This window comes from Castanea sativa, chromosome 2 (genome assembly GCF_040712315.1).
Source record: "Castanea sativa cultivar Marrone di Chiusa Pesio chromosome 2, ASM4071231v1".
In the NCBI taxonomy this organism is placed as follows: domain Eukaryota; kingdom Viridiplantae; phylum Streptophyta; class Magnoliopsida; order Fagales; family Fagaceae; genus Castanea; species Castanea sativa.
In genome coordinates this window covers 54,581,112-54,600,661 of record NC_134014.1, presented here as the reverse complement: position 1 = coordinate 54,600,661, position 19,550 = coordinate 54,581,112, and the positions used below count along the sequence as shown (strand labels likewise).

At 32.0% G+C, this 19,550-nt stretch overlaps 3 protein-coding genes across 6 annotated transcripts; all 3 read left to right on the top strand.

Annotated features, from left to right (window-relative positions):
• The first annotated feature begins 1,169 nt into the window (after positions 1–1,169).
• Positions 1,170–16,308, top strand: LOC142626036 (dehydrodolichyl diphosphate synthase 6-like). 4 transcript variants are annotated; one of them, XM_075799803.1, is made up of 3 exons: positions 1,170–1,254; positions 10,599–10,641; positions 14,964–16,308. In XM_075799803.1, exon 3 carries the CDS (start codon positions 15,009–15,011, stop codon positions 16,107–16,109), a length of 1,101 nt encoding a protein of 366 aa, XP_075655918.1. In that variant the 5' UTR covers positions 1,170–1,254; positions 10,599–10,641; positions 14,964–15,008; the 3' UTR covers positions 16,110–16,308. The 4 variants fall into 4 exon arrangements, with proteins under 4 accessions (XP_075655918.1, XP_075655916.1, XP_075655915.1 ...); XM_075799801.1 differs by lacking the exon at positions 10,599–10,641 and adding an exon at positions 13,821–13,863 and having other exon boundaries at positions 1,185–1,254; XM_075799800.1 differs by lacking the exon at positions 1,170–1,254 and adding an exon at positions 13,821–13,863 and having other exon boundaries at positions 10,446–10,641.
• Positions 2,845–4,334, top strand: LOC142626037 (dehydrodolichyl diphosphate synthase CPT3-like). Its single transcript, XM_075799805.1, has one exon. It carries the CDS (start codon positions 3,061–3,063, stop codon positions 4,099–4,101), a length of 1,041 nt encoding a protein of 346 aa, XP_075655920.1. The 5' UTR covers positions 2,845–3,060; the 3' UTR covers positions 4,102–4,334.
• A 2,068-nt stretch (positions 16,309–18,376) lies between the features above and the next one.
• On the top strand, positions 18,377–19,183 carry LOC142623769 (pterocarpan synthase 1-like). The gene has a single exon (XM_075797222.1). It carries the CDS (start codon positions 18,476–18,478, stop codon positions 19,049–19,051), a length of 576 nt encoding a protein of 191 aa, XP_075653337.1. The 5' UTR covers positions 18,377–18,475; the 3' UTR covers positions 19,052–19,183.
• Positions 19,184–19,550: the final 367 nt, after the last annotated feature.

Genomic DNA, 19,550 nt, shown 5'->3' with positions numbered 1-19,550 from the left:
TTTTTTTTTTTTTAACCCAGCCGCAAGTTTGGACTTTTCAGCCATGAACAGTGCACAAATGCACTATTCATGGGTCCTACAAATTTTACTTTTCAGCAACTTTTTCATTAAAAATGGGTCCTACAGCACTATTTACACATTTAAAAATTATTTTGCTACAGTATTTTCAGTTTTCAGTTTTCAGTTTCAGCAAAATAAGTTCTATGGACCTAGTGGTGGTGGTTTTAGGAATTTTTTTTAGAATAATTACTAAAAAACTTAAATTATACAAAATTTAATAAAGAGACAATTTGAATATATCAATGTTACAAAAAAAAAATACGCAAATACATAAGCTATTACAAATTTTTTGTACTAACAAAGAGAATAAGAAAAAAAAAATAGACTAATAAAAGATAAAGTGCAAATTGAAAATGCTAATATGAGAATAATAAAGTGATTACAATAATTTCAAAACAAATCTTATACAACAAATTGTTAACATGTTATTAATGGGTAAAACATGTCAATATTAAACCCAAATTAAAATTAGTAACAATTTACCACATAAAATTTATTGTAAAATTATAGTGAAAATATTGTGGATGTAATATTATTTTTATATTTATTGAACTCAAATTCTTATGATTCTCAAGTAAAAGTATTCAACATTTTTATTAAGTTGGTCAAAATAGGTAGATAATATTTTTTAAAAGTATATACATACATTTTTTTTCAAGTCAAAATAATCACAAAACATATTAATTTAAAATGATTATTTATATTATTTTTTTTTTGCCTATATAATTTATAATTTTTTTTTTTTTTTTTTTTACGAGTGATAGGACCACTCTCACATACAAGTAGAGCCGCAAGTGATGGACCATGGTTTTTTTCCCCTCCTCCGCTGCCACAAGCAAAACAACAGTTGTAGTAGTACTGCTTATCAAAAAAAGCAGTTGTAGTAGTACAATTAAGTTCATTAACACAACTAGAAACTAGAAAGGGCGGGCAACAACGTCAAAAAAAAAACGGCCACACATGTGAACCCTACTACTCCTTTCCTATTTTTTATATATGGGGTTCTCTTTCTCTCACTATCATTCCCTTGTTGTTTCCTATGTTGTCATTCTCACTTCACTTTTATTCCTGTTATATATATATATATATATATATATATATATATATATCTAATGCCATGACTTTTTGTGTTTGATCAATTATTTTTGCAGGTTTGAAGTCTCTCCTCGGTCATCCAGATATTTGAAATTTTAAGTAAGTCCTTATTATATTTCCTTGGATAGTAACGGTTTTTACTTATGCAGGGCCGGCCCAAGTTAGTTTCAGGCCTAAGGTGGAAATTTTAAATGGGCTTAAATAATATTTAGTTTTTTTATTATATATTTTCATTTCAAATCTATTATTAATTCATACTTATTAATATGACTAATTCACCCAAAGTGAATTAATAATACTTACTAGGTTTTATAAACTAGCATATCACCAATTAAAAAAAAATTATTTAGACATTCATTTATTATATTGTTTAAGTAACGCCAATTATATGACTATAATATCACTAGTTTATAAGTTTTTTGTCGTAAAATTTGTATTAGTTTTAACATTTTTCATTCACTTAATGGAGATTAGGTTGCATTTCTATTAATTCTTTTTTTTTTTTGAGAAGATGCTAAACTTACTATAATTTTTTTTTTTTTAGTTTACAAACTGATGTAGCAATGATGTGACATTGAATTACTTCATGTAATTAGTGACATATCAATTAATAAGACTTATGTAATAAAACTTGTAATATGCTTCTATAACTCTAGTAATTTAGGCCTTGAAAAAAAAATTTACACCTAACTTACCTTTTTTCTTCAATTAAAAAAAAAAAAAACCTTAGTGCCCCATATTTGGGGCCTTTCCATGTTAGGGGGCCTTAGGCCATGGCCTAGGCCTAGGGCCGGCCCTGTACTTATGCACTATTACCCTTTCCTTTGTATTATTATTTTTTTTTTAAACTCTTATATCCATGGAACAGAATAAGAAAACAAGAAGACATATTAAATTTTAGTTTTATTTTTATTTTTTAATGTTTTTGTGTTATTTGGGTTTTTATGTTTTATGGAAATTAAGGCATAGAGATAGTTCTTTTCCATTACTGTTTTTTCTTTCCTGCATTTTTGTTGGCAATTAAGTGGAGCCTAAAAGGAAAGTTTCATATTATATAGAACAATTTCTCTAGGGTAGTATTGAATCATCAACAGCTTGAAGTTATGTACTGTTTGATGCTTCAAAATGGGCTCCTCAGTATTTGGGCGACTTGGGATGTCCTCACTACTGTTTGATGATTGCTGCATGTACTTTATTTTACTATCTATCTAGTTTTAGTCCATCTTTGAGTCTGTTGTTCATGCGTCATTCTTACAAAATCGGCTGGTGCAAACTTGAAGAGTCCAAGGGGAAATCGTCCCTAATCTGTTGACTAGATAACCTAGTCACTCTGTACCATCCAGATAGTATGAAACTGCAGTTAATAGACTGATAATAAGTATGATCCGATTGAGTTTATGATGCTCCAAATGAGAGGCAGATTTTTAATATGCCAAATACCAGTGTTTGTGAGTTATTTGTTGAGGAATTGGGAAGGGGGGGTATTGCTAATAGGGTCATAATCCAACTTGGAAGTTCTAGACACGCCTGAATGGATGTTTCTGACTAAGCTATTTCATTGAGATATTGCTATTGTCCAGCGTATTCATCCTTGTGTCTTTTCCAATTTCTTTGCTTTATTCTCTACTTTCTGGTGGGCAAGGATTTTCTAAAACTACGGACTGAAAGTTGTATTCCCAACTTCTTGAAGTTGTAGACACGCCTGAATGGATGTCTCTGACTAAGCTATTTCATTGAGATATTGCTACTTTCTATTATATGCATCTCTGTGTCTTTTCCGATTTCTTTGCTTTATTCTCTACTGTCTGGTGGGCATCATTTTCTAACAATACAAACTGAAGTTGTGTTCCTCTTGAACAGGCATATTTTGGCACTGGGGATCAAGGTTGTCTGCTAGTTCATATAATGGAGAAAAATAGGGGTGACAGTGCAAACCAATTTTTTGGAGGTCTTGGTAGTTTTTTGAGAAAATGCATTTTTAGAATTTTGTCAATGGGTCCCATTCCCAATCACATTGCCTTCATCATGGATGGAAATCGAAGGTATGCAAAGAAGCAGGGCATGGAAGAAGGGGCTGGCAACAAGGCTGGGTTTTTGGCTCTCATGAAGATACTTTGTTACTGCTATGAACTGGGAGTGAAATACTTGACAGTATATGCCTTCAGCATTGAGAATTTCAAAAGGAAACCTGAAGAGGTTCAATGCTTGATGGATCTAATGCTGGAAAAGATCGGTGAGTTGCTCAAGGAAGAAAGTGTTGTGAATCAATATGGTATCAGACTATATTTTATAGGTAACCTGAAGCTTTTGAGTGAGCCTGTCAGGGTCGCAGCAGAAAATGCAATGGCAGCTACTGCCAAAAACACCAAGACTGTGCTTTTAATCTGTGTGGCCTATACTTCTTATGAAGAGATTGTGCATGCTGTTCAAGAATCCTGCAAGGATAAAAGGAATGAAATTGAAGCACTGTATGCAAGTAAAGTTAGCAATGGTGTGACTAAAGGAGTTGAAGAGGGTGAGAATGTAAATGGAACTATTGAGCATGATGTTCAAGGATCTTGTGAAAATAGCTTGAGTAATTCCCAAGCATTGAACACAACTAGAGCTTGCAATGGTGTGATTAGAGTTGAAAAGAAAAAGGGAGTAATTTTACATGCTGTTCAAGGATCCTGTGAAGATAAATGGGACGAAGTCATGAGTAGAACTTCCAATGGTGTGACTGAAGGAGTTGCAGATAGCAAAAAGAAGCAGTGGATGCATCCTACTATAAAGCTGGTGGACATTGAGAAGAACATGTACATGGGAGTCGCGCCTGACCCAGACATCCTTATCCGAACTTCTGGAGAGAACCGCCTCAGCAATTTCCTCCTCTGGCAGACTACTAATTGTCCATTGTACTCTCCATCCGCGCTGTGGCCGCAGATAGGTTTCTGGCATTTGATATGAGCAGTATTGAACTTCCAACGAAGTCACTACTAGTTTGAGAAGAAAAGGAAGCAGTTATAAATTCTCTAGGCCACACAAACTTTACTGGTATAGTTTGTGCCATAATCACACACGGACCATTCTCAAATAGCTATCTGAGCTTTGAAAGCTTGAGCAGTGGGTTGCATTGATGCTGATTGTAAGAATTTGTTTAAATGGCCTGGCCTGTAGAATTGTGTTTGCTTATAGAACTTAAATAAAGCAACCGCACTTTTCTTGATCTCTCAGAGATTTCATAAAATGGGCCTGAAGAATTGTATTTGCTTATAGAACTTAAATAAATCATATGCACGATTTGTTTCTTAAACAAAAATGAAAATAGTAGATAAAACTTATAAGTGTTAATCTCAAATTCATCTTAAAATAATGTGAATATTTTTTAACAAAGTATAGTTGATACAATATATTAGATTTTTCAAATTAAGCTATTTAAATTTGTTATTTGAAAGTATTTTAAATTTAGTAATATTTTTTTTCAAGGAAACATAATGCATTTTACATTCAATTATTATATAAAGCAAGATATTTTGTAAATAATGTAATGTGCAGTTGGAATTTATTTCTAGTGTCCTTTACAAATATTTTTTCCTCTATACATCTTGAATGGCCTAAAGTGGAAGCATATATAAGTAAATGGTTCAACTTTTATACGTCTTGAATGTCCTAAAAATAAAATAAAGATAAGTAAATCCATCACCTATATTACCAAAAAAAAATACTTTAATAATATAAGAAAAATATAATTTTATCAAAATCTATCAACATTGTGTTTAGGAAGTGACATAATTGCCAATGAAGCAGCTTATCTTTCTACACAAACCACTCCTAATCATCATCAAAGTGGACTGAATGAACTGAAATGAACCAAATGAATTGAACTGAACTAAAATGAGCCAAATGAATTGAACTGGACCGAAATAGACCAAATTGATTTGAAATTGACTGATTAACTGAAATAGACCAAATGAACTGAATTGGACTTAATTGGACCGAACTGGACATAAGTGGACCAAACTAAACATGATGAACAGAAAACTAGAATGTTACATTGATGTGGCTCAACAAGTACATAACAACAATAAATACTACGTTTTAACTTTTAAATATATATAGAATATGGATGAGATTCGAATTCATGTCTTTTATTCGATGACAAAAGATTACCAATTTTAGTTTAATTAATTAAAATCCACTACGTGCAAAAAACCTTACCAATTACGCTAATTAAAATCTAAAATTATGTATGCTACCTTAGCTATAAACAAGAATGGAATTAAAAATATCAATTTCAAGTTTGGAGTTTGGAGTTTGTCATTAACTGCAAATTTGATTCCAGTGAGGTTTGCTACCACTGCCAGCTTACTAATCTAAATTCTTTTGTTACATTTGTAATTGGTTTCACACACAACATTTGTAAGAAAAGTAACATGGTGAGATACAGCGTAAAGTGACAATATACAGTTGTTACTCAAAAGTGAAATAAACACATAAAGTGGTTTTACACTTCTCTGAGGTTTTGAATTCAGCCGCAAACACATTGAATTCCTTAATGGGAGTAGATGGCACTAATGGATTTCCTAGAATGGCAGTAGATGAGCCTCTAGAATCAATTTTAGTCCAACCTTTGAAAGCGAATATCCTTTTTCTTTTCTTTTTTTCTTAAAGAAATCTAGCTTCCTGTTACTCTCACGTAGCATTCAAGGTCTAGGAATGACGGTGACGTAATATGGATCACGACAAAGTGTAGACTCGTTGAGTCGAGACAAACAAAGAAACAATAGAAAGTGATAGTGATAGTGGACTGCGTCGGCTCGTGTGAACTGCTCTATGGACTGCGATATTCCACTGGAAAATTATAAAACCATCTAGAATGACACAATTTATATCACAATTGTTCACGTGATAGACGGTGAATGGTGGGAGAAAAAACATAATGAGTGTATATAAAAATAACAAACAGTTAATAATAGTCTGATACGTAAAATAATTGTGGCAAAATTTATGGTAGTTTATGTAGTATTATGCCACTCGGTTGAAGATTTTGCATTTTGCTTAGTAATTAATGACAACTATATCGTTTAAAAATAAAGCTCCCACCTAAAATTGACTTTTCATATGAAGCATTTAAGTGGGATTCATTGGACCCATCCTCTATTTTTCCTGCGCAACTCGCAACTGGCAGCTGTATAATCAATAGTCTGTGTCGGTAGAGACTTTGCTATTGACTGAGTCAAGTCTATTTGATGGCACATTTGTTCTCACCAATTGCCTGGGTTTAATTGATATTTACTCACCAAGTTTGCAGACTTCAACTAGTCAAGTCAATGATCCTGTGAATCATGACTTGAGGGGGAGTGTTGAGCACGAAGGCATGAAGGAGAATGCCACAGGAAAGAAGAAACAAAAAGAATGGAATTGCAGTGATGGAAAGCAAGAGCAAAACGACAGAGTGTATAAGGAAAGAAAGAAAGGAAAGCTAAAATCAAAACGGTAGCATTTAGTTAAGTGATTGGCACGTGAGATGGTTGGCACATGAGATTGCTTAACTGATGTACAGGTGTTAAAACGTGTTAATTAGTTTGTTAGAAGTTAGTTAGTGTTAGTTTCTTTCTTTTTCCTCTGTATCGTGTATATAAGGTAGAGCCTTAGTGTAAATTAATTAGTTTTTTATTTTCAATCAATACAAGCAAATAGTTTTCTCTCAAGCAGTTTCTAGAAGTTTCCTTAATATGGTATCAGAGCTTCAATAGCTCATCAATGGCTTCCGTCTATAACGTTGCTTCAGATTCTGAAACTCTTCCCACAAATACTTCTAACACTGCTAATCATAGATCATCCAATCATAATCTCTTTGGATTCACAACAAATTTTGTTGTTGTAAGCTGTAACTGGCCATTTTATGTTGAACATGATGATTAAAGTGTAATACTAGAAATTGTAGTTTTTTCTTTTTTTTTTTAAATGTTGTCCTGAATAGGGTGGAAATTGCCTCAAGTACTTAAATGGTATTCTATTATTTAGAGTAATTTTAGAGACATAAATTTTTTTTTACAAATTTTTATACAATTTTATAAGGTAACATTTTGTGATTGGAACTTCTCTTTCATAAATAGATTTATGATTGATATTATTTTTATTATGCATCCATCACAATAAATTTTTATTTTTTAATGATGATAACTCTTTATCATCAGACTAAAACATCAATCGGTTTTTAGTGTAGGCAGGAATTGAACTCAAAATCTCTTATTCAATCATTAGAGATTTTACCAATTGAGTTAACTGAAACTCACAATCACAATAAGTTATATGAAAAATGTTTGCAAAAAAATGGTTGTAGCTCATGGAGGAATTTATTTATGAGGTATTAAAAACAGGATAGGTGGCCATTTGAACCGTATGTAGAGCCCTCTGCCCTAATGCTGATATTGGGCCACTACTTCTTCTTCTTCTATCTAATAGGCTTTTGGGCCACTTCTTTAATTAGCTTAGTAATGCACAAAACCTAAGTAAAACCTATACTTTTTTTTATATTTATTTATTCTTCTCTACTACAATTTTTATCTTTTGTCCCTTGTGTGTGACAATTAAAATGTTACAACTATTAGTATCTGTTTACTCAAATCTTTAAAAGGTTTTTCTGTGATGGACAACTTGGCTAAAGTTTACGGGCCTTATGGCCTTTTAAAGTAGGATTTTATTTTAAGGATTAAGGAATAAAGCCTCTTTCACCATCAAAAGTAATGCAAAATTAGCATCTTTTATTCAAGAAAAGATTTCAGTATTTGTTTACTCAAATCTCTAAAAAATGCTTCTCTGTAATGGACAACCTAGCTAAAGTTATGGCCTTTTTAAAGTTGAAAGATTTAAAATATATATATATATATATATATAAAGAATAAAGCCTCTTTCATTATCGAAGTTATCATGCACAATTGGCATATTTTGTTCAAGATACAATTTCAGTATCTTCGAACACAATTTTACAATATTTTGAAATTTCTTGTGTTAGAAATCATGTTTACACAATTCCAAGTTTTTTTTAATAAGTAAATATAAAAAAAAAATTTAAATGTAAGAAAACTAATAATAATTTGAAACCTCTCCCTCACATTCTATCTTTAAAAAATCTCCAAAATCAGATTGATGAACTTACACATTTTACCTATGATATTTCCCTTTTTCCTGACCAAAATCAACTAAAAAGGGTAAAAATTTCAAAGTCATAGGTGAGCTTAAAAGTTCGTAATATTGAAGGAATATTATTAAAAGTTTTAAATAGACTACCAAAACTATACAATGTATACATGATTACAAAGTAAAAAAAGTCTTGGAATCCTTGCCTAATACAAGAAAAAGTAACTCCACATTATTTGTTAAAACTGACTTTGAGAGATTGATTCATAAAATTGGAAAGCACCACCGATTTGCTTAAATCATGCAATTTAAAAAATAAAAAAAGTTAAAGTTTAGTATAAAAAATGAGATTAAATTCCATAAGGACGTGGTGTAAAACCAATGTTTTACCCCTTCAAACCCAACATGCCACATCATTTTATCATATATTTAAGAATAAATACAATCACACTCAATCAATTCTAATACCCATATTTGTATAAAAAAAAATTCTAATACCCATAAATAAATCCAACCAAATTGAAAATTTATTTAAATGTTATTAGATGTGGTAGAATGTATTAAATTTTAAGTAAAATACTGATATGGCAATCACTTATTGAATGGTGTAAAATATGAGTTTTACACCCCATCCTCATAGAATTTAATCTCATAAAAAAAATTTACCTTTATTCTAAAAAGAAAAGAAAAGCATGGACCATAGTGTTCTCATATTAAAATTTTGATGGATCTTTTGTGCTCAATTAAAATTTTATGGACTAAATGCACTCAGTGCTTTCAACAACAACAAAAAAAAAGGGCTAAATGCGCTCGGTAGGCAATATTAAAGGAATATAATTAAAAGTTTTAAATAGACTACCAAAACTATACATGATTACAAAGTAAAAAAGTCTTGGAATCCTTGACCAAAACAAGAAAAAGTAACTCCACATTATGTTATTCGTTAAAATTGACTTCGAGAGATTGATTCATAAAATTGGAAAGCATCATCGATTTGCTTAAATCATGCAATTTTTTTTTTTTTAAGTTAAAGTCTAGTATAAAAAATTTACCTTTATTCTAAAAAGAAAAAGAAAACCATGGACCATGGTGTTCTCATATTAAAATTTAGATGGATCTTTTGCAGAATAAGATATCTAAAAAAAAAATCATCAACAACCACCATGCACCATTACTATATGTCTATGGAACCAATGGTGGTGGCTTTAGAAATTTTTTAAGAGTATTCATTAAAAAACTTAAATTATACAAAATTTAATAAAGAGACAATTTAAAAATATCAATATTACAAAAAAAAACACGCAAATTAATAAAATATTACAATTTTGTTATATTAACGAAGAGAAAAATAAAATAAAATAGACTAATAAAAAATAAAATGCAAATTGAAATTGCTAATATGAAAATAATAAAGTGACCACAATAATTTCATAACAAATCTTATGCAATAAGTTGTTAGCCTATTATTGATAGATAAAACATGTCAATATTAAACCCGAATTAGAATTTTTTTTTTTTTTTTTTTTAGAATGAACCCGAATTAGAATTAGTAACAACTTACCACATAAAATTTATTATAAAATTATAGTAAAAATATTGTGGATGTAACATTACTTTTATATTTATTGAACTCAAATTCTTATGATTCTCAAGTAAAAGTGTTCAACATTTTTATTAAGTTGGTCAAAATAAGTTAATTTTGTAGATAGTATTTTTTTTTTTTTTTTAAGTATATACATACATTTTTTTTCAAGTCAAAATAATCACAAAACATATTAGTTTAAAATAATTATTTATATATATATATTTTTTTTAATGTTTATATATATATATATATTTTTTTTTTTTTTACGAGTGATAGGACCACTCTCACATACAAGTAGAGTCGTAAGTGATGGACCATGGTTTTTTACCCTCCTCCGCAGCCACAACTACAAGTAAAACAACAACAGTTGTAGTAGTACTGCTTATCAAAACAAACAGTTGTAGTAGTACAATTAACACAATCTAGGAATCTAAAACAACAGGCACAACCAATCTAAGCCTCTACAACTAGAAACTAGAAGGGGCGGGCAACAACGTCAAAAAAAAAACCGACACACATGTGAACACCCCTACTCCTTTCCTATCTTATATGTATGTGGCTCTCTTTCTCTCACTTTTGTCTCTCTCTAATGTTCTCACTTCTCTCAGTCACTTAATTATTCCCTTCCTTGTTGTTTCCTATGTTGTCTTTCCCACTTCACTTTTATTCCTGTTTTATATATATCTGTGAAGCGCTAATGCCATGACTTTTTGTGTTTGATCAATCATTTTTGCAGGTTTGAAGTCTCTCCTCGGTCATCCAGATATTTGAAATTTTATGTAAGTCCTTATTATATTTCCTTGGATAGTAACGGTTTTTACTTATGCACTATTACACTTTCCTTTGTATTTTTTTTTAACTCTTATATCCATGGAACAGAATAAGAAAACAAGAAGACATATTAAATTTTAGTTTTATTTTTATTTTTTCATGTTTTTGTGTTATTTGGGTTTTTATGTTTTATGGAAAATAAGGCATAGAGATAGTTCTTTTCCATTCCCTTTTTTTGTTTCCTGCATATTTGTTGGCAATTAAGTGGAGCCTAAAAGGAAAGTTTCATATTATGTAGAGAAATTTCTCTAGGGTAGTATTGAATCATCAACAGCTTGAAGTTATATACTGTTTGATGCTTCAAAATGGGCTCAGTATTTGGGCGACTTGGGATGTCCTCACTACTGTTTGATGATTGCTGCATGTACTTCATTTTACTATCTATCTAGTTTTAGTCCGTCTTTGAGTCTGGTGTTCATGTGTCATTCTTATAAAATCGGCTGGTGCAAACTTGAAGAGTCCAAGGGGAAATCGTCCCTAATCTGTTGACTAGATAACCTAGTCACTCTGTACCATCCAGATGGTATGAAACTGCAGTTAAAAGACTGATAATTAGTATGATCCGATTGAGTTTATTATGCTCCAAATGGAGGCAGATTTTTAATATGCCAAATACCAGTGTTTGTGAGTTATTTGTTGGGGAATTGGGGAGAGGGGTATTGCTAATATGGTTATAATCCAACTTTTGAAGTTCTAGACACGCCTGAATGGATGTTTCCAAGCTATTTCACTGAGATATTGCTATTTTCCAGTACATTCATCCTTGTGTCTTTTACAATTTCTTTGCTTTATTCTCTACTTTCTGGTGGGCAAGGATTTTCTAAGCTGGTGGACATTGAGAAGAAGATTAATCACATATTTAAGAATAAACACAATCACACACAATCAATTCTAATACTCATATATAAATCCAACCAAATTGGGAATTTATTTAGATGTTATTAGGTCTGGTAAGTGGAAAATTATTTGGTACTCCTGGAGTACTATAAATGCATACTTCCCCTCTCACATGAATAGTGAGTCCCATTATAAATTTAATTAGTATGACTCACCATTTATGTAAAAGGAGAGAGTACGCATTTATGGTACTTCGGGAATACACAATAATTTTCCATGGTAGGATGTATTGAATTTTAAATAAAATGCTGATGTGACAATCACTCATTGAATGGTGTAAGTAAAACATAGGTTTTACACCCCATCCTTATAGAATTTAATTTCATAAAAAATTTACCTTTATTCTAAAAAGAAAGAAAAAGCATGGACCATAGTTTTCTTATATTAAAATTTAGATGGATCTTTTGCGCTCAAAGTCGAGTCTAATCTAGTCCCACATCGCTTAGGTCTATATTAAGAGAAGGACTTATAACTCGCTCCGAGACTCTAACTGCCGCATGCAGTTTTAGAGTTGACGTGTGAATTTTCCCTTTCCCCTATTCCAAATATTGAAACTAAAAAAAATAAGTTAAAACTTTATGGACTAAATGCACTCAGTAGGTAATATTAATGGAATATAATTAAAAGTTTTAAATAGACTACCAAAACTATACATGATTACAAAGTAAAAAAGTCTTGGAATCTTTGACCAAAACAACAAAAAGTAAATCCACATTATGTTATTCGTTAAAATTGACTTTGAGATATTGATTCATAAAATTGGAAAGCACCACCGATTTGCTTAAATCGTGCAATTTTTTTTAAAAAAAAAGTTAAAGTTTAGTATAAAAAATTTACCTTTATTCTAAAAAGAAAAGAAAAGCATGGACCATGGTGTTCTTATATTAAAATTTAGATGGATCTTTTGCAGAATAAGAGATCTAAAAAAAATCATTAACAACCACCATGCACCATTAATTACTATATGTCTATGGACCCAGTGGTGGTGGCTTTAGTAATTTTTTTAGAATAGTCACTAAAAAACTTAAATTATACAAAATTTAATAAAGAGACAATTTGAATATATCAATGTCACAAAAAAAAACATGCAAACACATAAAATATTACAATTCTATTGTACTAACGAAGAGAATAAGAAAAAAATAGACCAATAAAAGATAAAATGCAAATTGAAAATGCTGATATGAAAATAATAAAGTGACCACAATAAATTCATAACAAATCTTATGCAACAAGTCGTTAGCCTATTATTGATGGGTAAAACATGTCAATATTAAACTCGAATTAGAATTAGCACATAAGATTTATTGTAAAATTATAGTGAAAATGTTGTGGATATAACATTACTTTTATATTTATTGAACTCAAATTCTTATAATTCTCAAGTAAATGTGTTCAACATTTTTATTAAGATGGATAAAATAAATTAATTTAGTGTATAATATTTTTTTTAAGTATATACATACATTTTTTCAAATTAGAATGATCACAAAACATATTAATTTAAAATAATTATTTATATAAATATTTTTTGGACTTATAAAATATTTTGAGTAAATTACATATTTGGTCATTAACCTTTGCAATAAATGTCAATTTGATCCCTAATGTTTTATAAGTGTCAATTTAGTCCCTAACATTTTAGTATTGTGTCAAAATAGACTTACTGTTAAATCATGTATGAAAGATATAATCATGACTAACAAAGATATTAAAATTTTTTTTTTTTGCCAAGTAAATTGTCACGTGTCCTTCGATTAAAAAAAGAAGGGGAATGGAGGGGACATAATCCACTGTGAAAGGAGACATAATCCACCAGGAATCTAAAACAACAGGTACAACCAATCAGCCCATTTGGTAGAGTAACTCAAATACACATTTTTAATTTTTAAACAATATTTCACACATTTTTACATACTTTTTCATCTATATATATTTCAAAAAAATTCAAAAAACATTCCTCAAACCCCTCTACAAAATAGGCCTAAGTCTCTTGAACTAGAAACTAGAAAGGGCGGGCAACAACGTCAAATAAAAAACGGCCACACATGTGAACCCCACTACTCCTTTCCTATTTTATATATATGTGGCTCTGTTTCTCTCACTGTCATTCCCTTCCTTGTTGTTTCCTATGTTGTCATTCCCACTTCACTTTTATTCATGTTTTATAATATATATATGTGAAGCGCTAATGCCATGACTTTTTGTGTTTGATCAATTATTTTGGCAGGTTTGAAGTTTCTCCTCAGTCATCCAGATATTTGAAATTTTATGTAAGTCCTTATTATATTTCCTTGGATAGTAACGGTTTTTACTTATGCACTATTACACTTTCCTTTGTATTTTTTTTAACTCTTATATCCATGGAACAGAATAAGAAAACAAGAAGACATATTAAATTTTAGTTTTATTTTTATTTTTATTTTTTAATGTTTTTGTGTTATTTGGATTTTTATGTTTTATGGAATTTAAGGCATAGAGATAGTTCTTTTCCATTCCTGTTTTTTCTTTCCTGCATTTTTTTTTTGGCAATTAAGTGGAGCCTAAAAGGAAAGTTTCATATTATATAGAAAAATTTCTCTAGGGTAGTATTGAATCATCAACAGCTTGAAGTTATGTACTGTTTGATGCTTCAAAATGGGCTCCTCAGTATTTGGGCGACTTGGGATGTCCTCACTACTGTTTGATGATTGCTGCATGTACTTCATTTTACTATCTATCTAGTTTTAGTCCATCTTTGAGTCTGTTGTTCATGTGTCATTCTTACAAAATCGGCTGGTGCAAACTTGAAGAGTCCAAGGGGAAATCGTCCCTAATCTGTTGACTACATGACCTAGTCACTCTGTACCATCCAGATGGTATGAAACTGCAGTTAAAAGACTGATAATAAGTATGATCCGATTGAGTTTATTATGCTCCAAATGGGAGGCAGATTTCTAATATGCTAAATACCAGTGTTTGAGAGTTATTTGCTGGGGAATTGGGGAGAGGGGTATTGCTAATATGGTCATATTCCAACTTTTGAAGTTCTAGACACGCCTGAATGGATGTTTCTGACTAAGCTATTTCACTGAGATATTGCTATTTTCCAGTACATTCATCCTTGTGTCTTTTCCAATTTCTTTGCTTTATTCTCTACTTTCTGGTGGGCAAGGATTTTCTAAAACTACGGACTGAAGTTGTATTCCCAACTTCTTGAAGTTGTGGACACACGCCTGAATGGATGTCTCTGACTAAGCTATTTCATTGAGATATTGCTATTTTCTATTATATGCATCTCTGTGTCTTTTCTGATTTCTTTGCTTTATTCTCTACTGTCTGGTGGGCATCATTTTCTAACAATACAAACTGAAGTTGTGTTCCTCTTGAACAGGCTTATTTTGGCACTGGGGCTTAAGATTGTCTGCTTGTTCATATAATGGAGAAAGATAGAGGTGACAGTGCAAACCAATTTTTTGGAGGTCTTGGTAGTTTTTTGAGAAAATGCCTTTTTAGAATTTTGTCAATGGGTCCCATTCCCAATCACATTGCCTTCATCATGGATGGAAATCGAAGGTATGCAAAGAAGCAGGGCATGGAAGAAGGGGCTGGCCACAAGGCTGGGTTTTTGGCTCTCATGAAGATACTTTGTTACTGCTATGAACTGGGAGTGAAATACTTGACAGTATATGCCTTCAGCATTGAGAATTTCAAAAGGAAACCTGAAGAGGTTCAATGCTTGATGGATCTAATGCTGGAAAAGATCGGTGAGTTGCTCAAGGAAGAAAGTGTTGTGAATCAATATGGTATCAGACTATATTTTATAGGTAACCTGAAGCTTTTGAGTGAGCCTGTCAGGGTCGCAGCAGAAAAGGCAATGGCAGCTACTGCCAAAAACACCAAGACTGTGCTTTTAATCTGTGTGGCCTATACTTCTTATGACGAGATTGTGCATGCTGTTCAAGAATCCTGCAAGGATAAAAGGAATGAAATTGAAGCACTGTATGCAAGTAAAGTTAGCAATGGTGTGACTGAAGGAGTTGAAGAGGGTGAGAATATAAATGGAACTATTGAGCATGATGTTCAAGGATCTTGTGAAAGTAGCTTGAGTAAATCCCAAGCATTGAACACAACTAGAGCTTGCAATGGTGTGATTAGAGTTGAAAAGAAAAAGGGAGTAATTTTACATGCTGTTCAAGGATCCTGTGAAGATAAATGGGACGAAGTCATGAGTAGAACTTCCAATGGTGTGACTGAAGGAGTTGCAGATAGCAAAAAGAAGCAGTGGATGCATCCTACTATAAAGCTGGTGGACATTGAGAAGAACATGTACATGGGAGTCGCGCCTGACCCAGACATCCTTATCCGAACTTCTGGAGAGAACCGCCTCAGCAATTTCCTCCTTTGGCAGACTACTAATTGTCCATTGTGCTCTCCATCCGCGCTGTGGCCGGAGATAGGTTTATGGCATTTGATATGGGCGGTATTGAACTTCCAACAAAGTCGCTACTATTTTGAGAAGAAAAGGAAGCAGTTATAAATTCTCTAGGCCACACAAACTTTACTGGTATAGTTTGTGCCATAATCACACAGGGACCATTCTCAAATAGCTATGTGAGCTTTGGAAGCTTGAGCAGTGGGTTGCATTGATGCTGATTGTAAGAATTTGTTTAAATGGCCTAGCCTGTAGAATTGTGTTTGCTTATAGAACTTAAATAAAGCATCCGCACTTTTCTTGATCTCTCAGAGATTTCATAAAATGGGCCTGAAGAATTGTATTTGCTTATAAAACTTAAATTAAGCGTCTGCACGATTTGTTTCTTTTTTAAGTGAAAAATGAAAATAGTAGATAAAACTTGTAAGTGTTAATCTCAAACCCTTTTTAAAATAATGTGAATATTTTTTAACAAAGTATAGTTGATGCAATATATTAGATTTTCCAAATTAAGCTATTTATATTTGTTATTTGAAAGTATTTTAAATTTAGTAATAATTTTTTTCAAGGAAACATAATGCATATTGCATTCAATTATTATATAAGGCGAAATATTTTGTAAATAATGTAATATGCTGTTGGAATTTATTTCTAGTATTCCTTACAAATGTTTTTTCCTCTATACGTCTTGAATGGCCTAAAAAGAAAGCATATATAAGTAAATTGTTCAACTTTTATACATCTTGAATATAAGTAAATCCATCACCTATACTACCAAAATATATATATATATAAGACTTTAATAATATAAGAAAAATATATCAAAATCTATCAACCTTATGTTTAGGAAGTGACATAATTGCCAATGAAGCAGCTTATCTTTCTACACAAACCTCTCCTCCTAATCATCATCAAAGTGGACTGAATGAACTAAAATGAACCAAATGGATTGAACTGGACCGAAAGAGACCAAATTGATCTGAAATTAACTGATTATCTGAAATAGACCAAATGGACCGAATTGGACTAAAATAGACTGAATTGGACCGAACTGAACATAAATGGACCAAACTAAACAGAATGAACCGAAAACTAGAATGTTACGTTGATGTGACTCAACAAGTACGTGATAACAAAAAATGTTACGCTTCAGTTTATATATATATATATATATATAGAATATAGATGAGATTCGAATTCATGTCTTTTATTCGATGACAAAAGACTACTAATTTTAGTTTAATTAATTAAAATCCACTACGTGCAAAAAACCTTACCAATTACGCTAATTAAAATCCAAATTTATATATGCTACCTTAGCTATAAACAAGAATGGAATTAAAAATATCAATTTCAAGTTTGGAGTTTGTCATTAACTGCAAATTTGATTCCAGTGAGCTTTGCCACCACGGCCAGCTTACTAATCTAAATTCTTTTGTTACATTTACAATTTGCTTTACACAACATTTGTAGAAAAGTAACATGGTGATTTAAGAGATACAGCATAAAGTGACAATATACAGTTGTTACTCAAATGTGAAATAAACACATAAAGTGGTTTGACACTTCTGAGGTTTTGAATTCAGCCGCAAACACTTTGAAGTCCTTAATGGGAGTAGATGGCACTAAATGGATTTTCTAGAATGGTAGTAGATGAGCCTCTAGAATCAATTTTAGTCCAACATTTGAAAGCGAATATTCTTTTTTTTTTTTCTTAAAATAATTTAGCTTCCTGTTACTCTCACGTAGCATTCAAGGTCTAGGAATGACGGTGACAAAGTATGGATCACGGCAAAGTGTAGACTTGTCGACTTCAAGTCGAGACAAACAAAGAAACAATAGAAAGTGATAGTGGGCTGCGTCGGCTCGTGTAAACTGCTCTATGGACTGAGATATTCCACTAAAAAAATTATAAAACCATTTAAATGGCACAACTTATACCACAATTGTTCACGTGGCAGATTATAAACAGTGAAAAACAAATAATGAGTTTATATAAAAGTGTCAAGCAGCCAATAATAATCTAACACGTAAAATAATTATAGCAAAAATTATGGCAATTTATATAATACTATGCGACTCGGTTGAAGTTATTGCATTTTGCTAAGTAATCAATGACAACTATACCGTTTGAAAAGAAAGCTCCCACCTAAAATTGACATTTCGTATGAAGCCTTTCAGGGGGATTCATTGGACCATTGGTCCTCTATTTTCCCCGCACGACTGGCAAATGTATAGTCAATAGTCTGTGTGGTTGAAAAATCAATACATTGGACGGTAGAGATTTTGCTATTGACGGAGTCAAGCCTATTTGATGACACATTTGTTCTCACCAATTGAGAGCATAACTCGTTCGTGTCAAGCAATTAAAAGGTCTATAAAGAGAGCCCCGCATATGAAACAACATCTTGGACTCGTGTTCTGGTCCTCCCTAGTCCCTACACTAGTAAACTCAGCTAAAAGATACTACCATGGCTCTCACTTTGCAAAACAGAGTCCTTGCTGTTCTACTATTTGCTCTCCTTTCATTTAAGGCCACCTCCAGCTCCCACCACCACCACCACCACCACCACCACCACCAGGGGCTCAAATCCCTCCACTTTTCTCTGTTTCAACATGAAACAATAAACGGAACTGGGTACATCATAGTGAAAGGTGTGGCAGGACCAGGCGTTAGTCAAACCACTTTGCCTTTTGGAACCTTATTTGCTTTCCAGGATCCAATGACTGTCACAGCCAACCGAACTTCGAAACTGGTTGGAATTGCAGAGGGAACTTCCATTACTTCCGGCCTGGATGGGCTTACGAGCATCTCCATTGCTAAGATCACTTTACGTTTGAAGAACCACTCAGGTTCAATTTCAATTGTTGGAGGCACACATAACATAAAGCCCTCTGATCATCCAGTTGTGGGAGGCACTGGTGATTTCTTGTTTGTGCAAGGTTATGTTACATCATCTCCGGTCAACCTCAAGGGCTTAACCGTCACCTACAAGATCGAGTTTCACCTGTACTGGCCTCCATATGCTACTCACACTTCATCATAAAGAGCTTGCCCCCCTAGTGAAAGATGTTCCCGCTAGTCACTTACTGTTTCACTGTTCCAGATTTTCATTAGCTTCTGTTGTGAAAATGTCATTTTCTCCAAAAAAGTGAACAAAGCTCAATTTTCTTTTAAACGTGATATTTCACTTTTCATGTGATGTTTTGTTTTATCTTTTCATTTTTAATTTATTTTCTTTTCCTCATAAATTACCAAATGATTTCATCAGAGTTAGAAAAATGTACATAATGAAAAACAATTAATCAGTTTACCCAGAAAAAGGTAAAACAATCAATCACGATCCTATCCCACTTCGACCAACCTACCCAACATCTTAAACACTTCCCCTCGTTTATCTTACGAGAAAGAAAGAAGATAATCTTAATGCTTTTCTTTTCCATTATTATTATAAAGCTTTTCTTTTCCATTATAAATGGGAATTTGAGGGTATCTTACATTTTCAAATCCAGCAAAATAATAATAATAATTTAACAATACAATAA